This window comes from Nesoenas mayeri (assembly GCF_963082525.1).
Source record: "Nesoenas mayeri genome assembly, chromosome: 14".
Taxonomy (NCBI): Eukaryota; Metazoa; Chordata; class Aves; order Columbiformes; family Columbidae; genus Nesoenas; species Nesoenas mayeri.
Genome location: NC_137556.1, coordinates 16,451,685 through 16,475,492, shown reverse-complemented (window position 1 = coordinate 16,475,492; position 23,808 = coordinate 16,451,685). Strand labels below are relative to the sequence as shown.

At 45.7% G+C, this 23,808-nt stretch overlaps 1 protein-coding gene across 1 annotated transcript in view; it reads right to left on the bottom strand.

Moving 5' to 3' along the window:
* The window catches only part of SLIT3 (slit guidance ligand 3), a gene marked incomplete at both ends in the record, with an annotated part of 483,041 nt that overhangs the window by 12,429 nt on the left and 446,804 nt on the right, over positions 1 to 23,808 (bottom strand). Inside the window, 3 exons of the mRNA XM_080353334.1 lie at positions 10,594 to 10,724; positions 12,112 to 12,352; positions 19,440 to 19,577. Of these exons, the coding sequence (XP_080209460.1) occupies positions 10,594 to 10,724; positions 12,112 to 12,352; positions 19,440 to 19,577 (510 nt within the window). The remainder of the gene's footprint in view (positions 1 to 10,593; positions 10,725 to 12,111; positions 12,353 to 19,439; positions 19,578 to 23,808) is intronic.

Genomic DNA, 23,808 nt, shown 5'->3' with positions numbered 1-23,808 from the left:
GGACCTTCACTTGAGCCTTGTTACGAACGTGATGCTGAGAAACCTTCCAGCAAAGGGGACACATCTGCTGCTCCCCAACCAGCAGCACCGTCACCTTTCTCTTCTCCACCACATTCACCTTCTCACAGCTCAGGTTACATGTCTTGCACAACCCATTATGTTGCTTTCATCAAGGTGATCCTCACAGAGACCTGGCCATGGCCAGATTGTATTAAACCTAAAACCCCAGGGAATATATGAAAGAACTGATTTCTACTCTCACTTTTGATCTATTTCTCTTCTCCCTCCTCTGTGTTTTCTTTCCCCTCTACTGCAGCCCTGAGCACACAGATGTTATAAACACTGCCTCCCCTTGCTCTAATACCCATGAGAGATTTAGAGCTGAGCCACTGTAAATATGCCAGTGAACAGAAATGCATTAAAGGATTAAGGCATTCGATTCAAACTTGTAAAATTTGGGCTTTGGGGTTAGTGTTTTCACTGACTTGTAATGCACCTTCAGCGCAGACAGCAGGGCAGAGAAGTCAAAAATAAAAATAGCTTTAAGTATCGCAGCAAACCATGTCACTGAGAAGTGTACAACCATCAATTATGCGAATGAGGACATCGATTCATTAGCTACAGTCTCCAGATTTTCCTGACCTCTGTCTGAATGGGACATGCCTCATTGGAAGCACAGAACAAAGCAAGCACAAGGATGGTAAGTGACTGGGGAGTGAAGGCCACGGGGAACGCTGAACTTAGATAATCTTTGAAAACATTCAGAGTAGAAGGGAATAACCAGAAATACATGTCCAAAAGAGCGGGAGGAGCTCACAACTCACGGGAAGAGCAGGCACCAGAGAAGAGCTACGAAGATCAAGAAACAGAAGGTGAGAGCTGCAGGGAACCGCACTGAGATGGGAGTGATTTGGGAGCTGTGGAACTCATCCTGTGCCAGGCTGACTTCAGGTATCAGCAGGGATGGGTTTTCACCTTTCCAAGCTACAGTTACCTCCTGCCCTTAGTTCCAGCTATAATCACTCCTCAGCTGAAAATAGATTTAAACTTCTCCATGGCAACAAAGGCAAAATCATAATTGGAGTAGTGTTTGTGCTACCTCTACAATAACACATCAATTCAAGCACTATCATCTTCAGAAGCCAAATAAAAACCACATGTTGAGAAAAAGGTATGAAAGATGCTAATGAAACGCAAAGCTAGGGAAATAAGAGGTGAAAGAGATATATTAAAGCACTCAAGTTCATGTTCAGCTTAAAACATACTCTCTTTTGTTACGTTTGGTAATGTTTTCACATGACTCGAGCATTAGGTCTCCCAGGCTGAGAGCACTTGACATTAAGACTTTTTTCCTTCATACCTCCATTTTCATTCGCTCAGTTTTATACCTTTTCTCCTACGTGCAACTCTGTGGACCACCCAAATAAACCATCCTTCTCTTCCTGGTGTTTACAGCCCTTAAACACTGGCAGCTGATTACCGTATCTCCCTTAATGATCTTTTGGCCAGGCTACGCATATCTAATTTCCAGTCATAATTCAATTCCTGCAGCACCCCTGCCAACAGTGAAAAATTATTGTATTACAGAACTTCTAAGGGAAAAGCAAGGACCTTTTTTATACCCTTGCACCATGCAATTAACACAATCCTGACCCCTTTCCCTAGATTATTCATAAAAGGGTCAGGTTCATGGCCAGGGTAAACAGTCCCTGTTTGCAGTGCATTCTCACCATGTCCCTGCCATGGACTCCTGTCCCAGCGCTGCGGTGCTGTATCACCACGGCTCTGCAGAGCTCAATACTTCATTCTGCTAACCGAGGATTTGTTAAATGCAAGCGTAATGGCAGTAAAAATAGCTTGAAGTAACTCTTCAAGTCCAAGGCCTCTCCTGAATGACAGATCGCAGTGTTCCTCCCTCACCCCCCAGAACGAGTTTGTGCGCCACGGCACAGGCGTTCTGCAGTGCAACGACCTATTGCATCTTTACTGTAACATGCATCATATAAAATAACAAACCCAGTAAATATGGAGTGTAAAAACAGTCACATATATATTTGCAGTGCTATCGGGACTCATTAAATCCATTGCCCTTAAAAACTGACATGGCACACGGCGCAGAGGACGGCAGCCCTGGCAGAGCTCCGGGCCGGTGACAGCACCATCCATCCCCTTTTCAGCTCTGGAAAATCTGAAGGTATCTGCCATTTAGCATCAGGGACCAGAGCCGCTACAGATTTCAGTTAGAAGTGCTTCCTATTAGAGCTGTGTATTTAGAAGCCTGATGCATGGCCAGGAAATGAAACTATTTCCAGTTCACCTGTGGCAGCATACCTGTATGCCTCTCCTTCCACAAAAACAAACCAGCCCCACGGCTCTTTGACAAGCGGAGCAGCAGCTGCCATGCCCACCTTCTCCGAGGCAGAGCTGGGGGTCACAGCGGCATAAACGGGATAGAAATCCATCACATACGGTACACATCTGTGTGTTTGTCAGCACGTTTACCAGAAATTTAGAGGCAGAAAAGAAATACACGTTACGTTAGCTTGCTACATTTTGTTGCAAGGCAATACATGAGCCGGTCATAAGTGCACGGGAAGTTTATAAAGTCATTTTGACTATGATTAGGTTTATTCCATCATTGTCTATTACAAGGATACTTCAACTTTATTCTGATCTAATCAGTATAAACCAACTTTGGCAATAGAATATTGGACTAACAACCTGTGCTACAGCAAAAAAAACCCCATGTTTTAGAATACCTTTGCACACCTTTCTCCTAGTTACTCACTGGGAACAGAGTTTGGCACAAGAGCACGTTTCCAACATGCAAAGACCCAAATAACTGTGCAGAAGGTGGAGTAACCTTGGCACTAGTTACAAGGGTCTCACTGGTGCTCTCACTGGAAGAAACAGGGAGGCCACATTACGGACCCACTAGTGACTAAATCAAGTTATCTGCTGGGGCGGAAGAAATAGTTCTTGTTTCACATTGACTTTTGGGTTGGCTGGGCACTTTCAAGGCTTGAACTGAACTGGCTAAACCTCAACCCAGCTACCGACTTTAACAAACAGGGGAAAACCTTCATTTATAATGTGGGTTTCTACATTTTCAGCACCAATTTTCTTTTGATGCTAGAGCTATATTATTTTTAGTCACAGTCACATTAGTGTAGAGAACAGCTCTTAGCTTCACCATTCATTTTCACTTAAACCCAAAGACTAGCATGAAAACCAGCAAGGCGCTGAGCTACTTCTAGAGCTCACCAAGCTTCCAAGAGCAAACATCCTCCTTCTTGAGGCTCTTGGAAAGACTTTTGAACGGTCAGCACCCTCCACTGCAAAGTAAAATGTCATAACTGTGAAGGGTTTGCTTTCCACCATTAGGCGCAATCCTCCGACATGTACCAAAGTTGTATGTACATGTGTGCTGCGCTCCCCTGTTGTGTATAGCTCTTCCTAAAAAGCTGCTGATCGACAAAGAGCAGCTTATGGGTGTTGGGTTTAGAAAACAACATCAAATCAATTTGCTTAATACAATACACAAACTACTCCAAATTTGCTTAGATGTTGTCTATGCATGATAGCCAGCACAGTCTGCTTAAAAAGTAATTTGGGAGGAAGAAGACTGTCCTCTGCCACCTGCTTGAAGTTGATTTGGGTCTGCAGCCGTATTCTGACTTTGTTAAAAAACATTGATAAGTGTGGCAGTGTGGATGGCCATATTCCTAATCAAAAGGATACAAAGGCCTCAGGTTGCACCAGGAGAGGTTTAGATTGGATATTAGGAAAAAATTATTCCTGGAAAGGGTTGTTGGGCATTGGAACAGGCTGCCCAGGGAAGTGGTGGAGTCACCATCCCTGGAGGGGTTTAAAAGGTGTTTAGACGAGGTTCTCAGGGACATGACCATGAGCCAACACTGGGCCCTTGTGGTCAGGAAGCCAATGGTTCCTGGGGTGGGTTAGAAGGGGGTGGTCAGTAGGTCAGAGAGGTTCTCCTGCCCCTCTACTCTGCCCTGGGGAGACTACACCTGGAATCTTGTGTCCAGCTGTGGCCCCTCAGTTCCAGCAGGACAGGGAACTGCTGGAGAGAGTCCAGCGCAGCCACCAAGATGCTGCAGGGAGTGGAGCATCTCCCGTGTGAGGAAAGGCTGAGGGAGCTGGGGCTCTGGAGCTGGACAAGAGGACACTGAGGGGGGACTCATTCATGGGGATCAATATGGAAAGGGAGAGTGTCAGGAGGATGGAGCCAGGCTCTTCTGGTGACAACCAGTGATAGGACAAGGATGCAAACTGGAACACAGGAGGTTCCACTTAAAGATGAGAAGAAACTTGTTCCCGGTGAGGGTGGCAGAGCCTGGCCCAGGCTGCCCAGGGGGGTTGTGGAGTCTCCTTCTGTGCAGACATTCCAACCCGCCTGGACACCTTCCTGTGTAACCTCATCTGGGTGTTCCTGCTCCATGGGGGGATTGCACTGGATGAGCTTTCCAGGGCCCTTCCGACCCCTGACATTCTGGGATTCTGTAATGGTTTAGTGCTACAGTTAGGTTATGGTTGGACTCAATGATCCTGAGAGTCTCTTCCAACTGAAATGATTCTATGATTCTAAATAGCACCTCTGCTTTGACTTTGAGTGGCCATAATACATGTTCATTCAAAGAGTCAGTTAAAACAGCATGAAACACTTTGTGGCAGAGGAGGAGCTACAGAGTTTATTGCCTTCAGAGACTGTGGCGTGAGTTTTCCAGCATTCAGTGCTGAGGGAAGACAAAGCCAAGTGTGTCCCTGCCATGGCCACGGTGCTTTGGGCAAGCCAAGGATCGACAGGACGCCTGAGCACAGTTACATCCATAGCCCCAGATTTGGGTGTTGAAGGAGGTGACTTGGGACTCAAGAATACCAACTTCTATTTCTGTCACTCCCACAGATATTACACTGCATAGAATAAGCTGGGTGGAGGCAAGGCCAGAGAGGAGAGATGAGAAGCTACAATTCTTGCAAGAGATACTGAAGAGATTTACAAAGAAAAAGAATTAATTCAGCTTAACAAGATCTTGCCTGCTAAGTCTTCAGGCAGCCTGAAGGACAAACCTTTACCCTTCTTAAGCTTCATCTCGGCAGCACAAAGTTTTTGAATTTCATGAAAGTAAATATTTGATTCTGAGCCTAATGATAAAAGTTGGATGATATTTTAAAGTCTTGGCCTTACATTTTCACTGCCCTGCTACACAAAAATCCAAGCAAAACCAGGGAAATGCAATGTTTGTAGTCTGACAAGAACTCCCACGCTTGCCTTTTTTGTCCCATTGAAATACACCAGAGCCCTTTATAAAGGCAAAAAATAATTCATCTGTCCTTTGCCTTGGCTCATGCAAGATGTATAAGTACATTCAAATTTTACAACTTCTGCTGTGCAGGTCAGAGATTAATCCTAGTTTCTTTCATTATTTTTGATGTAAAATCCCTAAGGAATACCTGAAAAAAATAAAAGTGCGCGATAGAGAGAATAAAATGAAATGCAAATATGCAGAATTGTTAAGAGCTCCGTGATGTCTCATAGAAATCTCTGAAAAACAGTCTATTTAGGGACCACGCGGCAGGATCAAACAGGAATCCCACCGGGGACAGGCACAGCACAAGCTGCAGACTGGGAAGGGATGAGGAAGAAAAGGACCAGTCGTGCAGTGAGCTCTGCAAAGAGACTTGTGGTAGAAACTGAGTTTGACAAGCTCTAATAATGATCCCAAGAATAATTAATGCTTTCACTCCTCCAGCACATTCCTCCCTAGAAGGCAGTGAATTAATGGTGAAGCCTCCCAGGCTCTTTTGCAGATAAGCAATTGCAGCTGAAGAGAAGAGATTACACCAAAATCCTGCCTCCCTGGTCTGGGGAAGGTGTGGAAGTTCTTCTATCACCAAAGCAACTGCTCAACCTCAGCACCAGGAGCACGGAGAAGTCTATGGGATCTGAGTAGAGGACCCAAATCCTCAAGCACGACCAAGCTCAGCTCTTTGGAACAGCATGGCCAGGGACCTGATGTTGGCCACATCCCACAGCCACCACATATGAGGCTGATACAGTAAGAATTTAAGCTCCCTTATTTCAGGCCTTTTTCTTTAACCACAAGAACATCCATCTATGATATGTAAGAATCAGCCAGACCATGAGAACTGCAAGATACAGCCTGTACGAAATATTTGCAAAACAGATTACACAAGGATACTTTTAAAAGGAATCATAAGGTAATTTGGGTGTAGGCTTTGCAAAAAGACAAATACAATTAATTCTTAGGTTTTCCTAACTGCCTCCTTTTTCATCACTGTCAGGAAACCTGCATGAAAACATGATTTTACACCAATGATGTCTGCATCTTGATCTTTGACAGCCTGTATTGGACATGGAAATCTGGGCACTCTAGAGGGAAATAAATTAGTAGTTTGTGTCCAATTTCTATTTTCCATTTCTTATAAGGAAGGATTAATTTAGCATCCAAATCAATATGACTGTGTAGCAGCATAAAACCTGCTAAAAATATACAAGGCCTCGTCATTGGTTCAAGAAACAGATGTAGGAAAAAAGACTGAAAGTGGGAAGAATATAGTTAAATAGATACCAGTATCAATGGCTGAAGGCTGAAACTACAGAATTACATACTCTTTGTTAATTCAAACTTTTAACAATTGGAGCATGGTGGTAAATAAAAGCAGCACATTCCTCAGTTGATATCTTTAAATTAAGGTAGGGCAACTGTGTAAAAGATTTACTTTACTTCAAGAACGGACTGTTGGCTCAGTGCTAAGTACTGACATGGCACGGAAGAGTAACTCTCACCAGTGCAGAAACCTGGAGGTCAATAAAGCACTTAAAACCAGATTTCTGTTCTCATGTGTGAAACTATAGAATAATTAAATAGAATAAAAGAAAAGAAAAATAGGAATTCAACTTCAAGAATGGGCCTTCTATAAGGTGTTTACTATGACATCCAGGAAACTGTAAATCTGCAGGTTACTTGTGAGGAGTTCCAATAACAGACCAGCCAGCTTTTCTTTTAAAAGGGTGAGTTCAATCATTGCATATTCATGCATTCACTTGCATTCTTTTCTAACTTGATGACAAATGACAATGTATTTTAGGCAGTCTTTTCCATGGGACATTTGCTGACCTTTATCTGACTAGAATGAAAGAAAAGTCCAATGTCAACTTTAACCTTTCTATCCAAACATGCCATAGGCATGAATACATGTAAAGCAAACCTGAACGTACAGCGAGCTAATCTTGGGCTTTTCCAGACTAACTTTGTACTGCAGTTCTACGTAAATCTGCTCCACTCCAACAGCCAGAGACAACTTCCCTTCCCAGGGCAGATCTAATGCAGCCTGCAGCTCGCTGGGGTGCTGCATCCCTGCCCTGCATCTCACACCTGGAATCTTGTGTCCAGCTGTGGCCCCTCAGTTCCAGCAGGACAGGGAACTGCTGGAGAGAGTCCAGCACAGCCACCAAGATGCTGAAGGGAGTGGAGCATCTCCCGTGTGAGGAAAGGCTGAGGGAGCTGGGGCTCTGGAGCTGGACAAGAGGACACTGAGGGGGGACTCATTCATGGGGATCAATATGGAAAGGGGGAGTGTCAGGAGGATGGAGCCAGGCTCTGCTGGTGACAACCAGTGATAGGACAAGGGGCAATGGGTGCAAACTGGAACACAGGAGGTTCCACTGAAATCTGAGAAGAAACTCGTTCCCGGTGAGGGTGTCAGAGCCTGGCCCAGGCTGCCCAGGGGGGTTGTGGAGTCTCCTTCTGTGCAGACATTCCAACCCGCCTGGACACCTTCCTGTGTAACCTCATCTGGGTGTTCCTGCTCCATGGGGGGATTGCACTGGATGAGCTTTCCAGGGCCCTCCCAATCCCTGACACTCTGGGATTCTATGATCTCCCTAATTTTACAGTTCTTAAGCACTATTAATAAACCTTATCATGAAGACTCTGATGAATAATTACAGATGATGTGGTCTGCCAATGATTTCCTCCATCCTATCATGGGAGAACCTCGGCCAGCCAGTGAAACATCCTGGCTACAGCACAGGACCAGGTCGGCTCTAGATGTCCACTCTTCCCACCAGGCAGTATTTTGAAGCCTCCCCCTCTTTTGGCAGACTCTGCTGACGAAAAACATGAGCCAAAGCACTGCTCATCCCTTCCAAGAAGTGGATCCCTTCAGAGGACAGCAGTGCCTGATATGACCTGCAAAAATTGATCTAATAGTCTTTTGATATTGCTTCTCAAAGGCAAACAGTCCACTTTTGCTGAGATGGAGATTTAAATGCTGTGTCTAAACAAGACAGCAAGGAGTAGGCAACAGAGAAGGCAAACTTTTACCAGTGGTGAGGCTAAGATTGGAATGTTGCAGGTTCTCCAAGTAACCTTATTTTTAACGAAGAATGAAAAACTGTAGAAAAGAGTTGCCCAAATTCTTAAGGTTTAGGTAAAATGCATCACACTGAATCAGCTGTTCATTTAATCAAAATGCAAGTTATGAGGCAATGCACTTGGAAGTACAGATAAACTCATGGGAGCCAGCAGCAGGTACAAAAGGACTTTAATTTCCCTGGAGAAAATCTCTAAAACATTCAAAGCATATTAGTGACACAACTCAGAGATTGTGGCCAATGCCTGAGTAATGGAAATAACTGACCATTGTCCAAGCCACTAAAGGAAATGGGGGATTTTCCATTATTTGGTGTTTTCCTGTCAAAACTTGGTGCCAAGCTGGAAATCATGTCGTAGCCAAACAGAACTTATGCCTTAGCTAAAAGTCAAACAGGATACACAGGGAGGTCAAATCAGATCCACTCATGCCTTTTACCCTTAAATCCTATGATTGTAAGGAGAGAAGCAGGCTTCCTCTCCCTTCCCCAGCCCTTAAGGAAAACAAGTCTTTTAATCTATTTAGAGGCCCCTTTTGACATTCTTTAGCTGCAGTTTTTCTCAATCAACCTAATCTTTTCCCATCAAGCTCCATGCTAATCCCATTTTGCTCCACTCCTTAAACTAATAAAAGATTAGAGTGACATTTCAGAAAGGGCATCGTATTAAGCAGCTTCGTTCCCATCTCCACAGATCACACAGTACAAAACGTAGTGAACACGCCATTAATCTTATGGTAATGAGGTGTCAGTCTGAATGGAGACCTCCTCCTTGATCAATATGAAGGGCGCGCGAATAATGAGGACGCTGCCGCTCGCCATCTCCGGCAACTTGGCGAGAAGGCAGCAGATCCATAAGTGTTGCGATGGTGGCAACAGCTCTTGTCACCGCACCCCTCTGCCCTTGACAACGGAGAGCAAGCGCCCGCACCGATCCGTCACCCCCTCTGCTGCCCACACATAATGAGCTCTGCCCCGTGTTCTAATTAGTGGCATAAAACTGTTTAACAACTTCAGCTTTGCTCTAACATGAAATCAATTAGGATTAGCAGCCACACACAGAGACATTTTTCACACCTACCCAGCTGGTGAAAATCACTAACAAATTGCATTCTCCATTCCTACAGTGGACATGCCGTTGCTCTTCCTGGTGACGAGCCTGTGTTGGTATTATCCAATTTGCTTTTATACAGAAAGAATTTTTTCATTTTCTTAAACAAGTCACTGTTGCCCTTAAAGAAAACCCCCTGGAAGACTCGAGTTTTACTAAGCGCTGAGAAAACTTACCAGAAAAAGTACCAGGCACCTGGTGGCATCCTCGCCCTTGCTCTACTAGGATGCTCTTCCATAAGGAGCGAGGTGGGCTGGGAAATGCAGCTCTTCTGCGCACACACCGTGCCATGTGCACTGAACCCAAAAGGGCTCCGATGTGGTCAGAACTGCACGTTTACACAGAGCAAACTGGAGTGACAGGGCTTCAAAATAATCAGAAGGGAGCTGAGCCCGGCAGAGGTTTGCTGAAGGAGCAGCGGAGGACGTGAGCAGCACATCCCTCTCTCCTAGGAAAACGCCTCTGTGCGTGGGTTTTGCTTTTACACTTGCTTTTCGTTCTTAAGGCTAATGAATAAAAACCGTGGGTTTGGTATCCCAAAAGTCAAGTGTCTGAAGGTCAAATTGCTCTGCACTTTACCTTTGTAATTTGTGGTTTTTTCATGGTTTGTGTAGTTACTACTGATATAAGTAGGAGCTCTTGCAAAAATATTCACCCTGTAGAGGAATTCGGTTCTTCTCCTCCTATTTGACACAGTCTAATCCTGCAGTGGCACACTCACTGCTCCGTCTTGGTACAGTAAATTAATCAAAGAAACTCATTACTTAGAGCTATTTCAAGGACAACATTCACCAGAAATTGAACCTTTACAGTAGGTGAGAAAGCACAAAGTTTTTCTGCAGTCACAGTAGGATGCAGTATCACTGCTATTGTAAATAAATGCCAATCTTTAACCATGCAGCCTCTAGCCAAGTCTTTTTTTCTGATTGTCTCATCAAATTGCGTACATAAGGGATACATTGAGGTAAAAATAAAAGCTTATTCTCCCATGCACATTCTTAAAAAAAACGTGCCTCTCCATCTTTTTTTTGGAAATCAACTGTCTCGGTTTAGCTTAACTATTTACCTGTATACTGTGGTAGGTGGAGAATTCAGCGTGTCGTAGATGAGCCTCACGTGTCCTTGATACAACTCCAGAGCCAAAGGGTCGTTGTCTCCTTTGTACAATAAGATGCCATTGTCCTTGTCCGTTGCCACCTGCAAAACATTAAGAACAAGGTAAAGTTGCTTGAGAACGATTAAAAAAGAAATAAACCTGCATTAAAAATCAACCCCAAAATCTTATATACATTCAAATAAGATTTAATAAGTCGTCTATATATGCAAAAAGAAGAGTAAGAGCCATGAGACACAAGGTCGGTTTCCCACTAAGGAACGTCTCCCTTGTGTCAAACAAGAACTAGTTTTCAGGAGACGAAAGCTACAATTTATTTGATCCCTGTCCACAGACTGTTGCTGTGTTTTTGATGACACACGAGTTTATTTCTCAGCTACTACTGCAGCCTGAAGTGGAGGTTTATGCTTCATTTGCAGGGTGAAAGTAGCACAGAAATAGCCCAGATTAACAATCAGTGGCGTAAGAGAGAGATGTATTGTGTTGTGTATGTGCTCCATACATCTCTTTATTAGAAAACATATAAACCTAGAAATTATTCCCTAATTTACTTTGGGATATTAGGGAATAAAAAGATCAGTTTAATGCTTAATAGATTGCTAATGCAAATAACTTCCAAACCACTTAAATATCATACTGGATGAAGCATCCAAAATACCTTTGATCTACAACCACAAAGATGACAGCAGTGGTAAAGCACTTTAGACATCTATTTTCCATTGCCTTCTGAGCCTTAGACCTCAAACCAAACTGAGGTGTAACTACAGGACTGTCACAAAATCCCAGGGCTTTTACCTACTGAATGTGCACAGTAAAAGAGTAAGCAAAATATTGTTTAGAAAGGCCATTTAGAGCAGCCTCTTTTAGTAAGTGTCCTAATATTAAGCACTGATTTCTACAGGATGAAACATACTGCTGTACATCAGTAAAACAACAGAGAGGTTTCCTGACTCAACTCTAGTTACAGTGCCAGTCTGGGAATAAGAAAGGGGTAATGGGTTCAAATTGGAACACAGGAGGTTCCACTTAAATTTGAGAAGAAACTTGTTCCCGGTGAGGGTGTCAGAGCCTGGCCCAGGCTGCCCAGGGGGTTGTGGAGTCTCCTTCTCTGCAGACATTCCAACCCGCCTGGACACCTTCCTGTGTAACCTCATCTGGGTGTTCCTGCTCCATGGGGGGGTTGCACTGGGTGAGCTTTCCAGGGCCCTTCCAACCCCTGACATTCCGTGATCCTGTGAAGTGCTGAGATCTGGAGGCAGGATTTGTGTTCACAAAGGTACAGTGGTGCCCTAGTTGCTCCTTAACTTTTCACTAAGTTTGGAGCAGAAAACTGGCTCACAAGTTGACTCCAACTTCATCAGCATCTTGGCCAACAGACCCCGTTCCTTCAGAATGAAAAAACATATCCGTGTAGATGTATTATTGCTTAGAGGAGCACTGCGCTGGCAACTGATGTTCTGCGCGACATACCTGCAGGGAGATGTTTGCCTGAGGGCGAATTTTGGCTGATGGCAGCTCCACGTAGGAATCCTTCCCCACAAAGTTGACGGTGATGAGCTTCTCGCACTTCTGCCCCGCGAAGCCGGCGAGGCAGCGGCAGACGGGCTCCTGGTGCGCCACGATGCACTGAGCCCCGTTCTGGCACTCGTAGTTGTCACAGGGGCTGGTCTGGAGCAGAACCATGGGCGGAGGAGTTTCACAGAAGAGTCCGCTGTGGGAGATGAAGGAAAGCAGCAGAGGCCTCAGTTATCACCATTGTTTTAGGGAAGGAAACACCTTCAGGTGCTGCTACGCTGCTCCTGTGCTACAGCGACTGAGATTCAGCTGCCGTGCGCCCGCTTTGCTGTGTAAAAGTGATAATATACAGCACAGCGCTGTACAGAAATCCCCATGTGCGGGCTGAAAGAGCCAGTTCAAATACTGACAGCGATCTGTATTGTGCTTTGCACTGGTTACTCAGCTCTGCAAGGCACCACAGCCTGTCTAAAATAGCTCCCTCCCGCGCTGTGCCACGCAGAGGTTCCCAGCAAAAACTGGCAGCTCTTTAAGCCCAAACCTGAGGTTTCCCCATCCTAGGCTTTGTGATTTGAGTCTACCTCTGCTGCTCTAAGTGGCAAGCAAGGGGAAAATCTCTATTTTTAGTGGTCTTTTTACACCCCCCTCACTTGGTTTACTGTATATCAGAGAGCGTATCATCAACACATGGGCAACTGCAAAAAGTCTCAGAAGTGATGCACTGATATCATGCTATTTGATGGGCAGCTTCCCTGAATTGATTGCTTCTAACAGCATCAGGATCATCAACTTTATTTTAGCTCAGTTTGTGGTTGGTAATGTCCTGGATCAGAAAAATGCAAAGGAAAAGAAGGTCTCCCAGAATCAGAGACGGCCGAAAAGCAAATGCCAGATCTGAGTACTTGTGAACTCGAATCATTGAATCATGTTCGGATCTGGAGGAAAGTGCTGTGGTTTGGTCTCAACTCTATGAGAAGCTGAGCAAAACCCACAGGTAGGAACCTGTGAGCTCTGGGGCTTGGGTACATGTCCTGGTGCCAGGGCTGCCTGCTGCGGTCCAGCACAGCCACCGGCTGTTTGCTGGAACGACTCGGCTATGCTGAAATATCGACACCAGCATGGAAGGAGCAGGAAAAGTGACAAAGTGCAAAAAGCTGCAGTCATCTTTTGAGTCATCTTTCCAGCTCTTCTCAGTGACAACCAATGACAGGAGAAGGGGCAATGGGTGCAAACTGGAACACAGGAGGTTCCACTTAAATAGGAGAAGAAATTTGTTCCCGGTAAGGGTGGCAGAGCCTGGCCCAGGCTGCCCAGGGGGGGTGTGGAGTCTCCTTCTGTGCAGACATTCCAACCCGCCTGGACACCTTCCTGTGTAACCTCATCTGGGTGTTCCTGCTCCATGGGGGGATTGCACTGGATGAGCTTTCCAGGGCCCTTCCAACCCCTGACATTGTGTGACTCTGTGATCTTTCACAGTGTTGTCATCTGTCAGACTAAGCTGCAAAAAGTAAATGAAAAGTCTCTGCCCTGTGCACCCACTGGCCAAGGGACGTGCTGCCAAGGGACGGGGCCAGGCTCCCCGGCTGGCTGCACACTGTGTCCCTGCATCCCTACCCCAAATCTCTCACTGCAGCCACTGCCCAAACCCAACAAACCCTTTTTGTACTGATGAGAGAACATAAACTCTTCGCATTGAGTTCTGTGACTGATGGAAAATGTGCAGACAGTATAATGATGAAAAACGGGTAGGTGGTGAACAGGGAGCGTGCGTCAGGCTGTGCCGTGGGGGCTGCTGTGGCTCCTGTGCTGTCCCTCTGTGTCACGCAGCGCTCACCAGCACAGGGGCAGAGGAGACCATTGTGGCAGACCCATCGATGCCATGAATAACCCATCACCGCAGCCCTGGAACACTGAAATCCCACTTGTCACACCAGGAATTTCCTGCCGTTCAGGGAGCACTTTGTGGAATAATAGTACACTTATAAAAACAAAGCAAAAAAAATGCCAAAAACCTCACTGCTCTCCAGAAAAACAAGTGAGACTTGGAAGCTCAGTGAATTTCTAGGCAACCTTCCTAGATACAATTAGAATAGAAACCCAAGCCATTACCCTGCACTAAATAGTACTGATAGAAGACGTGCAAGAACAGCAAACAAAACATCCACAACATACTCAAGAACAATCTTGCTTAGCCACAGAGACCAGAACCTCTGGAACACAAGGAAAAGGAGATGAGTGCTTTCCTTTTCACATTTTCTCATGTGAAATTTTGCAGAGTACCATGGCGCTATTTTTAGCGCTGTGTGGAATGGAAGCCCAAACCTCTCCCTGTCCCTATTCTCCCAACACACACCAAACTCTGGTCTGTCTCTGGGAAACATGAAAGAGAGAGAAATGCACAACAAAATATGGCTGGGCTAAATCCTGAACTGCACCAATCAGAGTTGTTCTGCTTTCCCATCTTGTCTGAGAGAAAAGACACAGGGGTTTACAGTACTACTTACACAAAAGGCAAACCTGAAGAATGCCTTGAAAGATGGAGGAAACATTTGGGATCTGCACCTGGGAGAAGGCCAGAAAAGCTTTGCTTTCCCCACAGCAAACAAAAATCTGTTCCACAGGAATAATCTGTTCCACGGGAATAAGCAGGAGGAGGGTGAGAACCACTGCTGGGGATTTCCAAGGGCTGAAGCACAGTGCTGGGCTGGCCCCTGTGCCCTCCAGCCCCAGTGTCCCTCGGGATGGGCTGTGCTCATCTACACAAACACACAGATGTTTCCTTCTCAGCCAGAACCACCTCTCGGTACTTTCCAGGATAAACTGCATTTCAACGCTTCTCTCATTGCATGGCTCCGAATCTCCTTTATTCACCACACAGACAGGGGGATGTTTCACAGTCAGCTTCACCATCCCATCCCATTCCATCCCATCCCATTCCATCCCATCCCATCCCATCCCATCCCATCCCATCCCATCCCATCCCATCCCATCCCATCCCATCCCATCCCATCCCATCCCATCCCATCCCATCCCTCTAAAGGGACCGGGAGCTGTGGTTAACAGGGTCCCCTTATGTCCCCTCACTGCCCGGGCACTGGGTGCTGTAAGTGACCACAGCCACAGGCTGCTAATACTATCAGCAAAGGGTTTGGAGGGGGGAAAGAAACCACTCCCCATCAGCTAAATATCCTTTACCAGAATAGCAGAATTTTGCATATGGACAAGTCAATCTATTCATTTAAACAAAGGTATCTCAAAAGTGTAACCTGGTAGGCAATACTGCTGGCAATCAATAAACTCCATTTACTTTGCTCCAAGGAGTATTTGAAGGAGACGTGGAGGGTCAGCGGGGTGGGCAGCAGTGGAAATGGGAGCATGGCAGGCAGTGCAGTGTGGGGAATAACTGCAGATGGGAGGTGGTTCTCTTTGCTCAGTCTGATGTGTTTCTCAACATAAATTTGTTCTTGTGAGCACACTGAAACTATGAATTAGTTACAGACTAAGAGACTCTGCCATGCCGAGCGAGACCTTTTGCTGCAGCTCCTCGGTAGAGCACCCCAGGCCACCCCGCTCCCAGAGGGTGAGCACAGCAAGAGATGCTTTGGATTCCCCTTCCCAAGAAAACAGGGAATATTAAATAAAAGAGCAAGAACCTCAAGGGAAGACAGACAATTGAAGGTAGTTACTGTCGTAGCTGCTAATCAGCCCAGCAGTCAGATGCAGGCAGAGCTGAGGACACATCAGCGCCATGTCCCCATCACTGGCCAGGCGCTGCGGGTTCTGTCCCACCGGGGCACCTTCCTGTCCGGATCCTGGTTTCGTTAAGCGTGTGACCTCTCTCCTCAGTGTGGGGCTTTGTGGCTGGCTGGCAAACACGTCCAGAGAGCCAGCAGCGGGACCAGACTCGGGTCACCCCACGGATGGCTGTCACCCCTGGCCCGATGTCAGGTGCCATTAGTTTTCCAGAGGTGACCAGCAGAAAGAAGCACTGCTAACCCAGCCCGTCAGCTTTGTTCTGCCTCATGCCAAGCATTTTGTTTTGTCTATGAGCAACAACTAGAAAGCAGAAGTCAGTGTGTATAATTCTGATTTCATGGAAGTTAAAAATAATAAAAATAATAAAAAAATCCACGCGCCCCGCAGCAGCCTCCACTAACAGAAAGCAAATGTCGCAAGAAGCCAGTGTGTCTGTGCTTGGTGCTGCTCTGAGAGATCCCTGGGCTCCCAGTACAGCTCCTGCACAACCCGTCCTTGCTGTGAAACCCCTTCGGTGGGTGGCTTTGCAAGTGCGTGCAGCTGTCCTGCTTCTGGCATCTACAAGTTGGTGTCTGTCAAAGCCATGGTGTCTGTCAAGGCCTTTTTTTTAAAAAAAAATTAAAATATTTTAAACCATGTATTTTTAGAAATAATTAATACTGTTTTTTCCCCCAGCAGTGGAATGTGGAGCACAGCCTGACTTGCAAAGCTTGGCCGAGTCCATCCTGCCTGGTGCGATCTCACTGATTTAAATAATCACCACTGAGTTTCTTGCAGCAAACTGCCCCGGTGGGGAACTGTGCAGCATCCACGGGCTGGAGGAGCCGTGCTTTCTATCAAGCCCAGCAGTCGTAATGTGCGCTTCCCCACTAGAGCCACATTTATCAGGACAGCACGACTGCGAGGCTGATTGCTAGAGGGAAGGTTTGATAAGTCAGGTTTTATCCAACGGGGCTAACAAATTCTCAAAAACATTTTCATCTTCGGGGGGTAAATGAATGTTGTTTTGGGAAGAAAACACTGAAAACATTTCAGGAGGAAAGTGTATTATGTCATTGGAAAAGATTGCTGAGTGATAAGTAAAGGTGTTGCCTGGAGGACAGCTACACATGAACAGTGAATAGGAAATGCTAAGATGGGAAAACAGGTGTGTGCATGTTGGTACTATTGAATTTTGGGGCTGTCATCAGAGGTGCGTCATTGTGCACACGAGGCCCTACATTGTTAAGAGTTACCAGAGTGACATTTGTTCAACTGTGCAGCGATGTAAGTTTTAACATCTTCATTAACACGTGAATCCAAGTGGCTTTGACGTATGGCATAGTGACAACCATAAAATTGTTACAGATCTATGCATCTATTACTACAGCATAAGCTCCAGGTAACTGGAACGTCACTCTGCGAACTCACTGCTGGGAAATTATTCTTGATACTTAGCCAAAAAACTTTATTAATCATCATCTTAGGTCTCCTAGACATCTTTGTCAGGCTACCCCTTGTGTTCTCTCCTTTTCATCAACACTTGCAGCCTTCAAACACTTGCAAAGTTATCTCCTTGCCGCACAGCCCAGCGCCTGAGGCACGCTTCATGGAGCTCAGTCTACAGCCCTCAACATCAGAAGGCTGAACTCTGTCAATCACCGTCTCTGCAACTGCAATCTTAAGAGGGAAGAGAAAAATCAGAACCCCCTTCAGAGCAGCAGGCCTTTAAACTACAAAAGGCTGGCGTCAGGGAAAGAATAATGAGCAGATCGTATTTTGTTAGCAGAATTTTAATCCCGAAATCAGTCAAGATCAGGGACTATTCTGCATGGAGAACACGAGGGGCTTCAGCTTGCTCTCCCCCTTGGCAGGGGGAACCTGTTAGTGCCCACTGCCATGTTCATCTCCTAAAAAGCCCTTGCTCCCTTGCATCTTGCACAGGAAATTTAGGGAGGTGGCATGGCCTGCTGCAAAAAAAAGCAAGCAAGCAGGAGACCTCAAGTTAATCCTGGCTCTGCTGTTGACAGGCAACAGGACTACTTTGCTTGCCCAACTCTACATTGGGCTATGAAGTGCTGCCTAAGCTAGCAGCTGAGTTTTGAAGCCTTGTGGAGAAAGATGTTTCCTCTTCTTGGAGGACTTTTAGTGGAATCAAACGCCCTCATCTGAGTGAGAGAGCAGGCTGGGATGTTCCAGATTCTGCTCTTGAAGGTCTTGGTGTGAGATGAGCCTACCTGGAGCCCTGCCCAACCTACCAGCAGAGCTGCTTGGTACACAGGAGGGGACCCACCTACCCTTGGTGCTCTGCTCAACTGCGTCACAACTCAAAACATCTCTGCCAAACACTGTGCACCTGCCTTTCTGGGAACAAGACCCCTCATGTTCATCACTGCCTAGTCTTGATGTGCCTTAAAACTCAGGGGACCTGCAGCAGGAGTCTCCCAGTCACCAGCATCTGATGGCAGGTTCGAGTTGTCCTTGACTCCATTTCGCCACTCTAACAAGTAGATAACACTGAACATTTACACTGTGGGACAGCCTCTTGTTATCCTTGCCAGTCACCAATTTGCAAGATCCCTAAGGCCATCAAAGGGATGGAAGGAGAGAATAAAACATGGAGAAAGGGGTATGAATTTGACATTCAAAGGATATCTGATATCCTGTAAATAACAAGTCTGATTCTGTGAAGCCAAGGGCTGATATGTTATATATCAATGCCTATTCAGGGAAGGCTGTCTGCTTTGCAATAAAAATGTGTGTTGAGAGTGGGAAAAAAACCCAAAAACCAGCAAGGATGAAAGGGAGAAGAATGAAAACAGTTGCAGATATAAAGCAGAGAAAATGATTTATAAGTGTTCATGCAATTTCTGCTTTGTCAAGACTGATCTTTTCAGGTACTCCTCCTTTGTCTCGTGTGTGTATTTCAAACACAGAAAAGGTTTAGCTGGAAGGAAGCCAGTAGCCAGCCTCAGGCAATGATTAGTGAATCCATTTGGAGCAGCATGCTTATCTTTGACAGACAGAGAGATTTCCAGGAGTCAGATATATTGGCAGCTGTCACAATCAGAGACTGGAAATTTACAGCCCAAATTGTACCAAGTCCATCCACCAACAGGCACAGAGGTACTGGCACAGAACCTTCAGACTCGTGTTTGCTTTCAGTCAGGTCTGAGGGTTTATATATGTAATTTTGTTACCCTTTGCTCACTCTTGCGCAAGCAGAGTTTATCTCCATATAATTTCTGTGAGTGCATTACCCAGTGTTTTACCAGGAAAAGCTGGGGCAGGCAGGTAAACTGGCACAGCACTGCACAACAGGCAATCTGCTGCTTTCAAAGCGGGAATTGTCAATCCCCTGTATTCAGTTAACTTGTTAAGACCTACTTCAGCTACAAGATGTAAAGCAGTGAGCCACCCATTCCCCTTGGGATGACAGATCAATACTGTATCTAGAGGCTGATTAGCTCTGAGGATGGAAGCAATTAAAGAAAGTGCCCAAACACTGTGTACAGATACAGTCCAGGGAGGAGCTGACTCTCACGTACCTGAAGCCCTGAGGACAGACGCAGGTGTAGCCATTGACGGCATCTACGCAGACGGCTCCATGGCGACACTTATGGCCCACGCAGTCATCATCATCTATTTCACAGTGTTTTCCGCTGTAACCCGGCAAGCACTCACATCTGAAATACAAGACGATCACTGTTAATAGCTTGTTTCAACATTCACAACAATAGCACACACAGGCAGCCTAGCACCAATCTGATTTGAGATGGAAAAGTGTTAGCAATTATTCCTGGAAACATTAGGCACGATTCCTGCCATCAGAAGCGCTCAGGTTCCTCCTGTCTGTCTCCAGCTGAGGTTCTGCAATCTGCTGAAATTCAATCTGAACAAAGTGATACCATACTGCTGCTTTTCCTCAGCCAAGTCTGTGGAGAAGAGTGATCATACAGTAGTCTCCTGATTATTCTAAAGATGACAACATCTTCCCTAACCTTACAGACTCAAAGGGCAATATTCTACAAGGGCAGAATCGCTCTGACGTCTCAGATGATGATTTTGCCAATGTGCCCACTGCTGAGTGTCTGAGGTTGGCCCTGTGCAGCTGCACCGAGCACAGTAAGGTTCTACCTTCCAAATGGAAGCAATCTGCAAGCAAGCCATAAACTGCAGCAAATTTAAAGAAAAAGACCATTGGTTTTAAGACCACCACCTGTTTGTCATTCATTTGCAAGGCATAGCAAATGTTGCTGCAACTATAAGAAGTTGTCTTTGAAGCTTGTCCTTTCCCATGATGACGTTCAGGAGAAGCAGGTACCTGCTGTGATGGGGTAATGCCATTCACAGGAGCAACACAGTGGGATGTGCCAAACCTGCAGACATTGGCTTATTTAATTTTATACAGTCCTCAAGTTTGTTGTATGAAGGCTGCATCAGCATTTCTATTATAAGCCTTGCAGAAGTTTACAACCTGACAACAGAAAATGTATCCCAAAGTCTCTGACTTGGAATACAATTTTGGGATTGCTGAACAGCCTCTTTTTGAATCTATAGCGTAGACAATCTTTAGCCATGAACACACTTTAGTCCATTAAACACATTTTACTCCTCCCAGCTGGATGTTACTGCACATCTGGAAAACAAAAGGCAGATCGCTTACACCAAAACAAGGGAGGAGCTTCAGTTAACTTCAGCAATAAAACAGAGTTCTATGCTCTCTCTAGAGCCCCTTGTTTGGACCCAGTGTGCTTGCCACTGCGAGCTGGAGGAGGAGAAATCATAAATTTGAGGGCAACACCAGGAGGGAAACTACTGCTCCACCAACCTATTCTGCTGGCCTCCTCCTCCCTGCTGGCAGCCCGGTGCGGCAGGTGCAGGAGGAGGCTCCTTATAGAAAACCTCTTCAGAGGAACCAGACACATGGGAGCTGATGAGAAAAGGTATTTGCACTTGCCAGGCAGCAGTCTTTGTGCTCTGCCACCCTCACCATGAAGAAGTTTCTTCTCATCTTCAAGTGGAACCTCCTGTGTTCCAGTTTGCACCCATTGCCCCTTGTCCTATCACTGGTTGTCACCGAGAAGAGCCTGGCTCCATCCTCCTGACACTCCCCCTTTATATATCTGTAAACATTAATGAGGTCACCCCTCAGTCTCCATTACAAAATGTGGCTTGTGACAAGCTAAAAAGAGCAGGGAACAGGGCAAAGCCTATTATCCCACGGGCTGTAGGATAGATAACTTCATGTAGATGCACATACTCCATCCTCCCTACAGGAGACACCCCCATCACGACTGCACAGCCGCAGCACGGCTGATGTTCCAGCTCTGCACGCTTCAGTTGCTTTTTTACACCTTGGCGGCTCGGGGAATACTGTGATTAACATAACGGAGATGACAAAACAGAGCAAAAAGCATTCCTTCCCCAAACCATAAGAAGCGGGCAACATTTTTTGGCAATGTTTTAGTCACACCTGCAAGCAAATAATGTCAATCAAACGGCTTTGTGGGGGGAATTGGCAGCATTTAATCCTGTTGCTTTTTATTGATCCCTGCAGTCCTAATATAAAGTGATGTAATAATGAACGATGTGCAGTTCCTTATTCAGGGCTGCCATGCATCAATTTTATGATGTGTATTGGCTATCTCAGTAATGACAGAACCACCACTTTTCTCTGCAGGGCTGCATTAAATCAGCATTTTAAGCTGTCAGGTAATAATTCCAAGCTTTAGAATAATAAAGTATATTTATATCATGCTCCAACATCAATACAGTGAATGGAAAAACACGCTCCTTTCCTGAAGTTATTTTTTTTAGAAGTAATTTCATTGTGTTAAGTGGCATTTTTTGTTGATTTTTGTTTTGTTTTCTGGCATACAGGAGGCTACTCATCTTCTACAGTAACAGCACCATAAAGTTGCGGAGGCTGGAAGTGAGGAAAGCCACCTGCAATTTTAGCTTAGAAAGCAAAGAGCTCTGTGCAGCCAAGCACACGCTGAAATAGTCCGGTTTGTTTCCAAGCTTGGCTTTCCCTTCAGAAATACGGAATTCCTTCTGGGTCAGTCATCTCTGAGCTCTTAGTGTGTCACATCTAGGCTGAAGCTACCAAAAAATGCATGTCTGGAGTGTCGCTGGTGAGAAGCTCGGTCACACACGTGCCTCATCCCAGAAACCTGGGGAACGATGGCACATTGCCTCCATCCCTATACCACACAGTGCCAGCAAGTGACTGAGTACCAGTAAAAGTATGATGAAGTAAAAGAGAAGGCAAAAATAAAATTCCATATTCAAATCCTGGTAAGAGAGGAAGTTACGCCAATAGGTCAGTTATCTCATTTCTCAGTGACCATCTGACACCAGTATGATTGAAATCTTGTTTGCTGCTATAGCCTTGTAGTGATGGCAACATTCCCAGTATCAGAAAGAGCCGAAAAACACGCCTAGTGCTATTTAAAATGTTGGTCTGTCCATTGGGATTTACATCTGCATGCACTCAGTGTCTATTGTATTAAAGCCGTGAATAATGGCTTCTACTGCACGGCCAGAATGGAATTTCGCTCCCCATATCAATAAATAACTTGGCTTCCTATTTTTTTTCCTGTCTTTGTCATCTTTTCCTCCCTCTAGAGAGTTGCAGACCAGCTAGAGCTGAAGGCAGGACAGACAGACTGACTGGTGTCCTTGCTGCTATGATGTTCTTCACCGGTGTGTCCTCCTCATGTGCTCAGGGCACAAGCCCAACAAGGGGATGCTCAGCTCAGGAACAAGCCTGAACCCTGCCATTAATACTCCCCGTCTCTGTAGGCAGAGCAGATGGCTGGTGCACGAGCCTGACTCATTCTGCACGTGGCATTGCTCTGCACCGTTATGTGATAAGTGTGTGGCAGTCACAGGCCAGGGGTTCAACCTGCTCGAGGGACCAGCAGCAGCGCAGCACCAGAGGTGGCAGCTTCCAGTGAGGCCCAGCAGCAACCACACATCACTGCAAAAGCTGCCGAGGGCTCTCGGCCCATTTCTGAATGGTTTAGTGCAGCTGAAGTATGAAAGAAAAAACAATGCTTGGACAAATCTATGTTCGAGGCTGGGCAGACTTCTTCACCTCTCAAGTCTGGCCTGCTAGAAAGCAAAATGGGACAGAAAAAGTAAAGAAATGATGGATTTTTGTGTAATAGTCTATGAATAGTGGGAAGAACAACACAACAAACAGTAGCAGAAAATACTTACAAGTAGTTATTTAGGCTGCCCTCAAGGGTTACACAGCCCCACTGTGAAGAACACTTTTCTAGCAAGCAAGCAAGAAAAAGTGTCTCATTTACTCCAATTATTTGGCTGGCACATATGAAAATGCTCCCAGCAAGGGTAAAACCATTCAGGACCACAGCTGGCTCCATCCCTTCTTACATCTAGCAACATAAGGTAATTTGAGTTACAAACCTTTGCCTCATAACATGATGTAGCTACTGGATTAGCTGAGTGATGGATTAACTAGGAATGAAAGCTGGAAAGAGCATCAGGGACTATTTTTGTACCAGTTCACACCTCCTTATCCAGCCCTGTGCATAATTTCAGGAACTGTCCTAATCATCTAATAGTTCACCTTCCTGAAGAGTTGCAAAGATTTCTGTCTGGAGGTTTTCAACCAAAAGAAAGGCTTGAGTTGTACAGACTGACTGTCCAGCGCAGAATCAGCTGCCCTTGAGATAGGCAGCATCTCTAAAATTTTGGTTTGCTTCCTTTTAACTACCCTGAAGTGCTCTGCGTATTAGTTTACACTACTCTGACATGCTGGTTGCCTCACAGGACACAATCTGACCCCAAGTGCAAGTTACCAGGCAGACCAGGGACATGCTGGGAGTGATGGGCAAGGGTGTCCCTCACCCAAACCCCAGCCCTCCTTCCCACGAGGGAACCGAT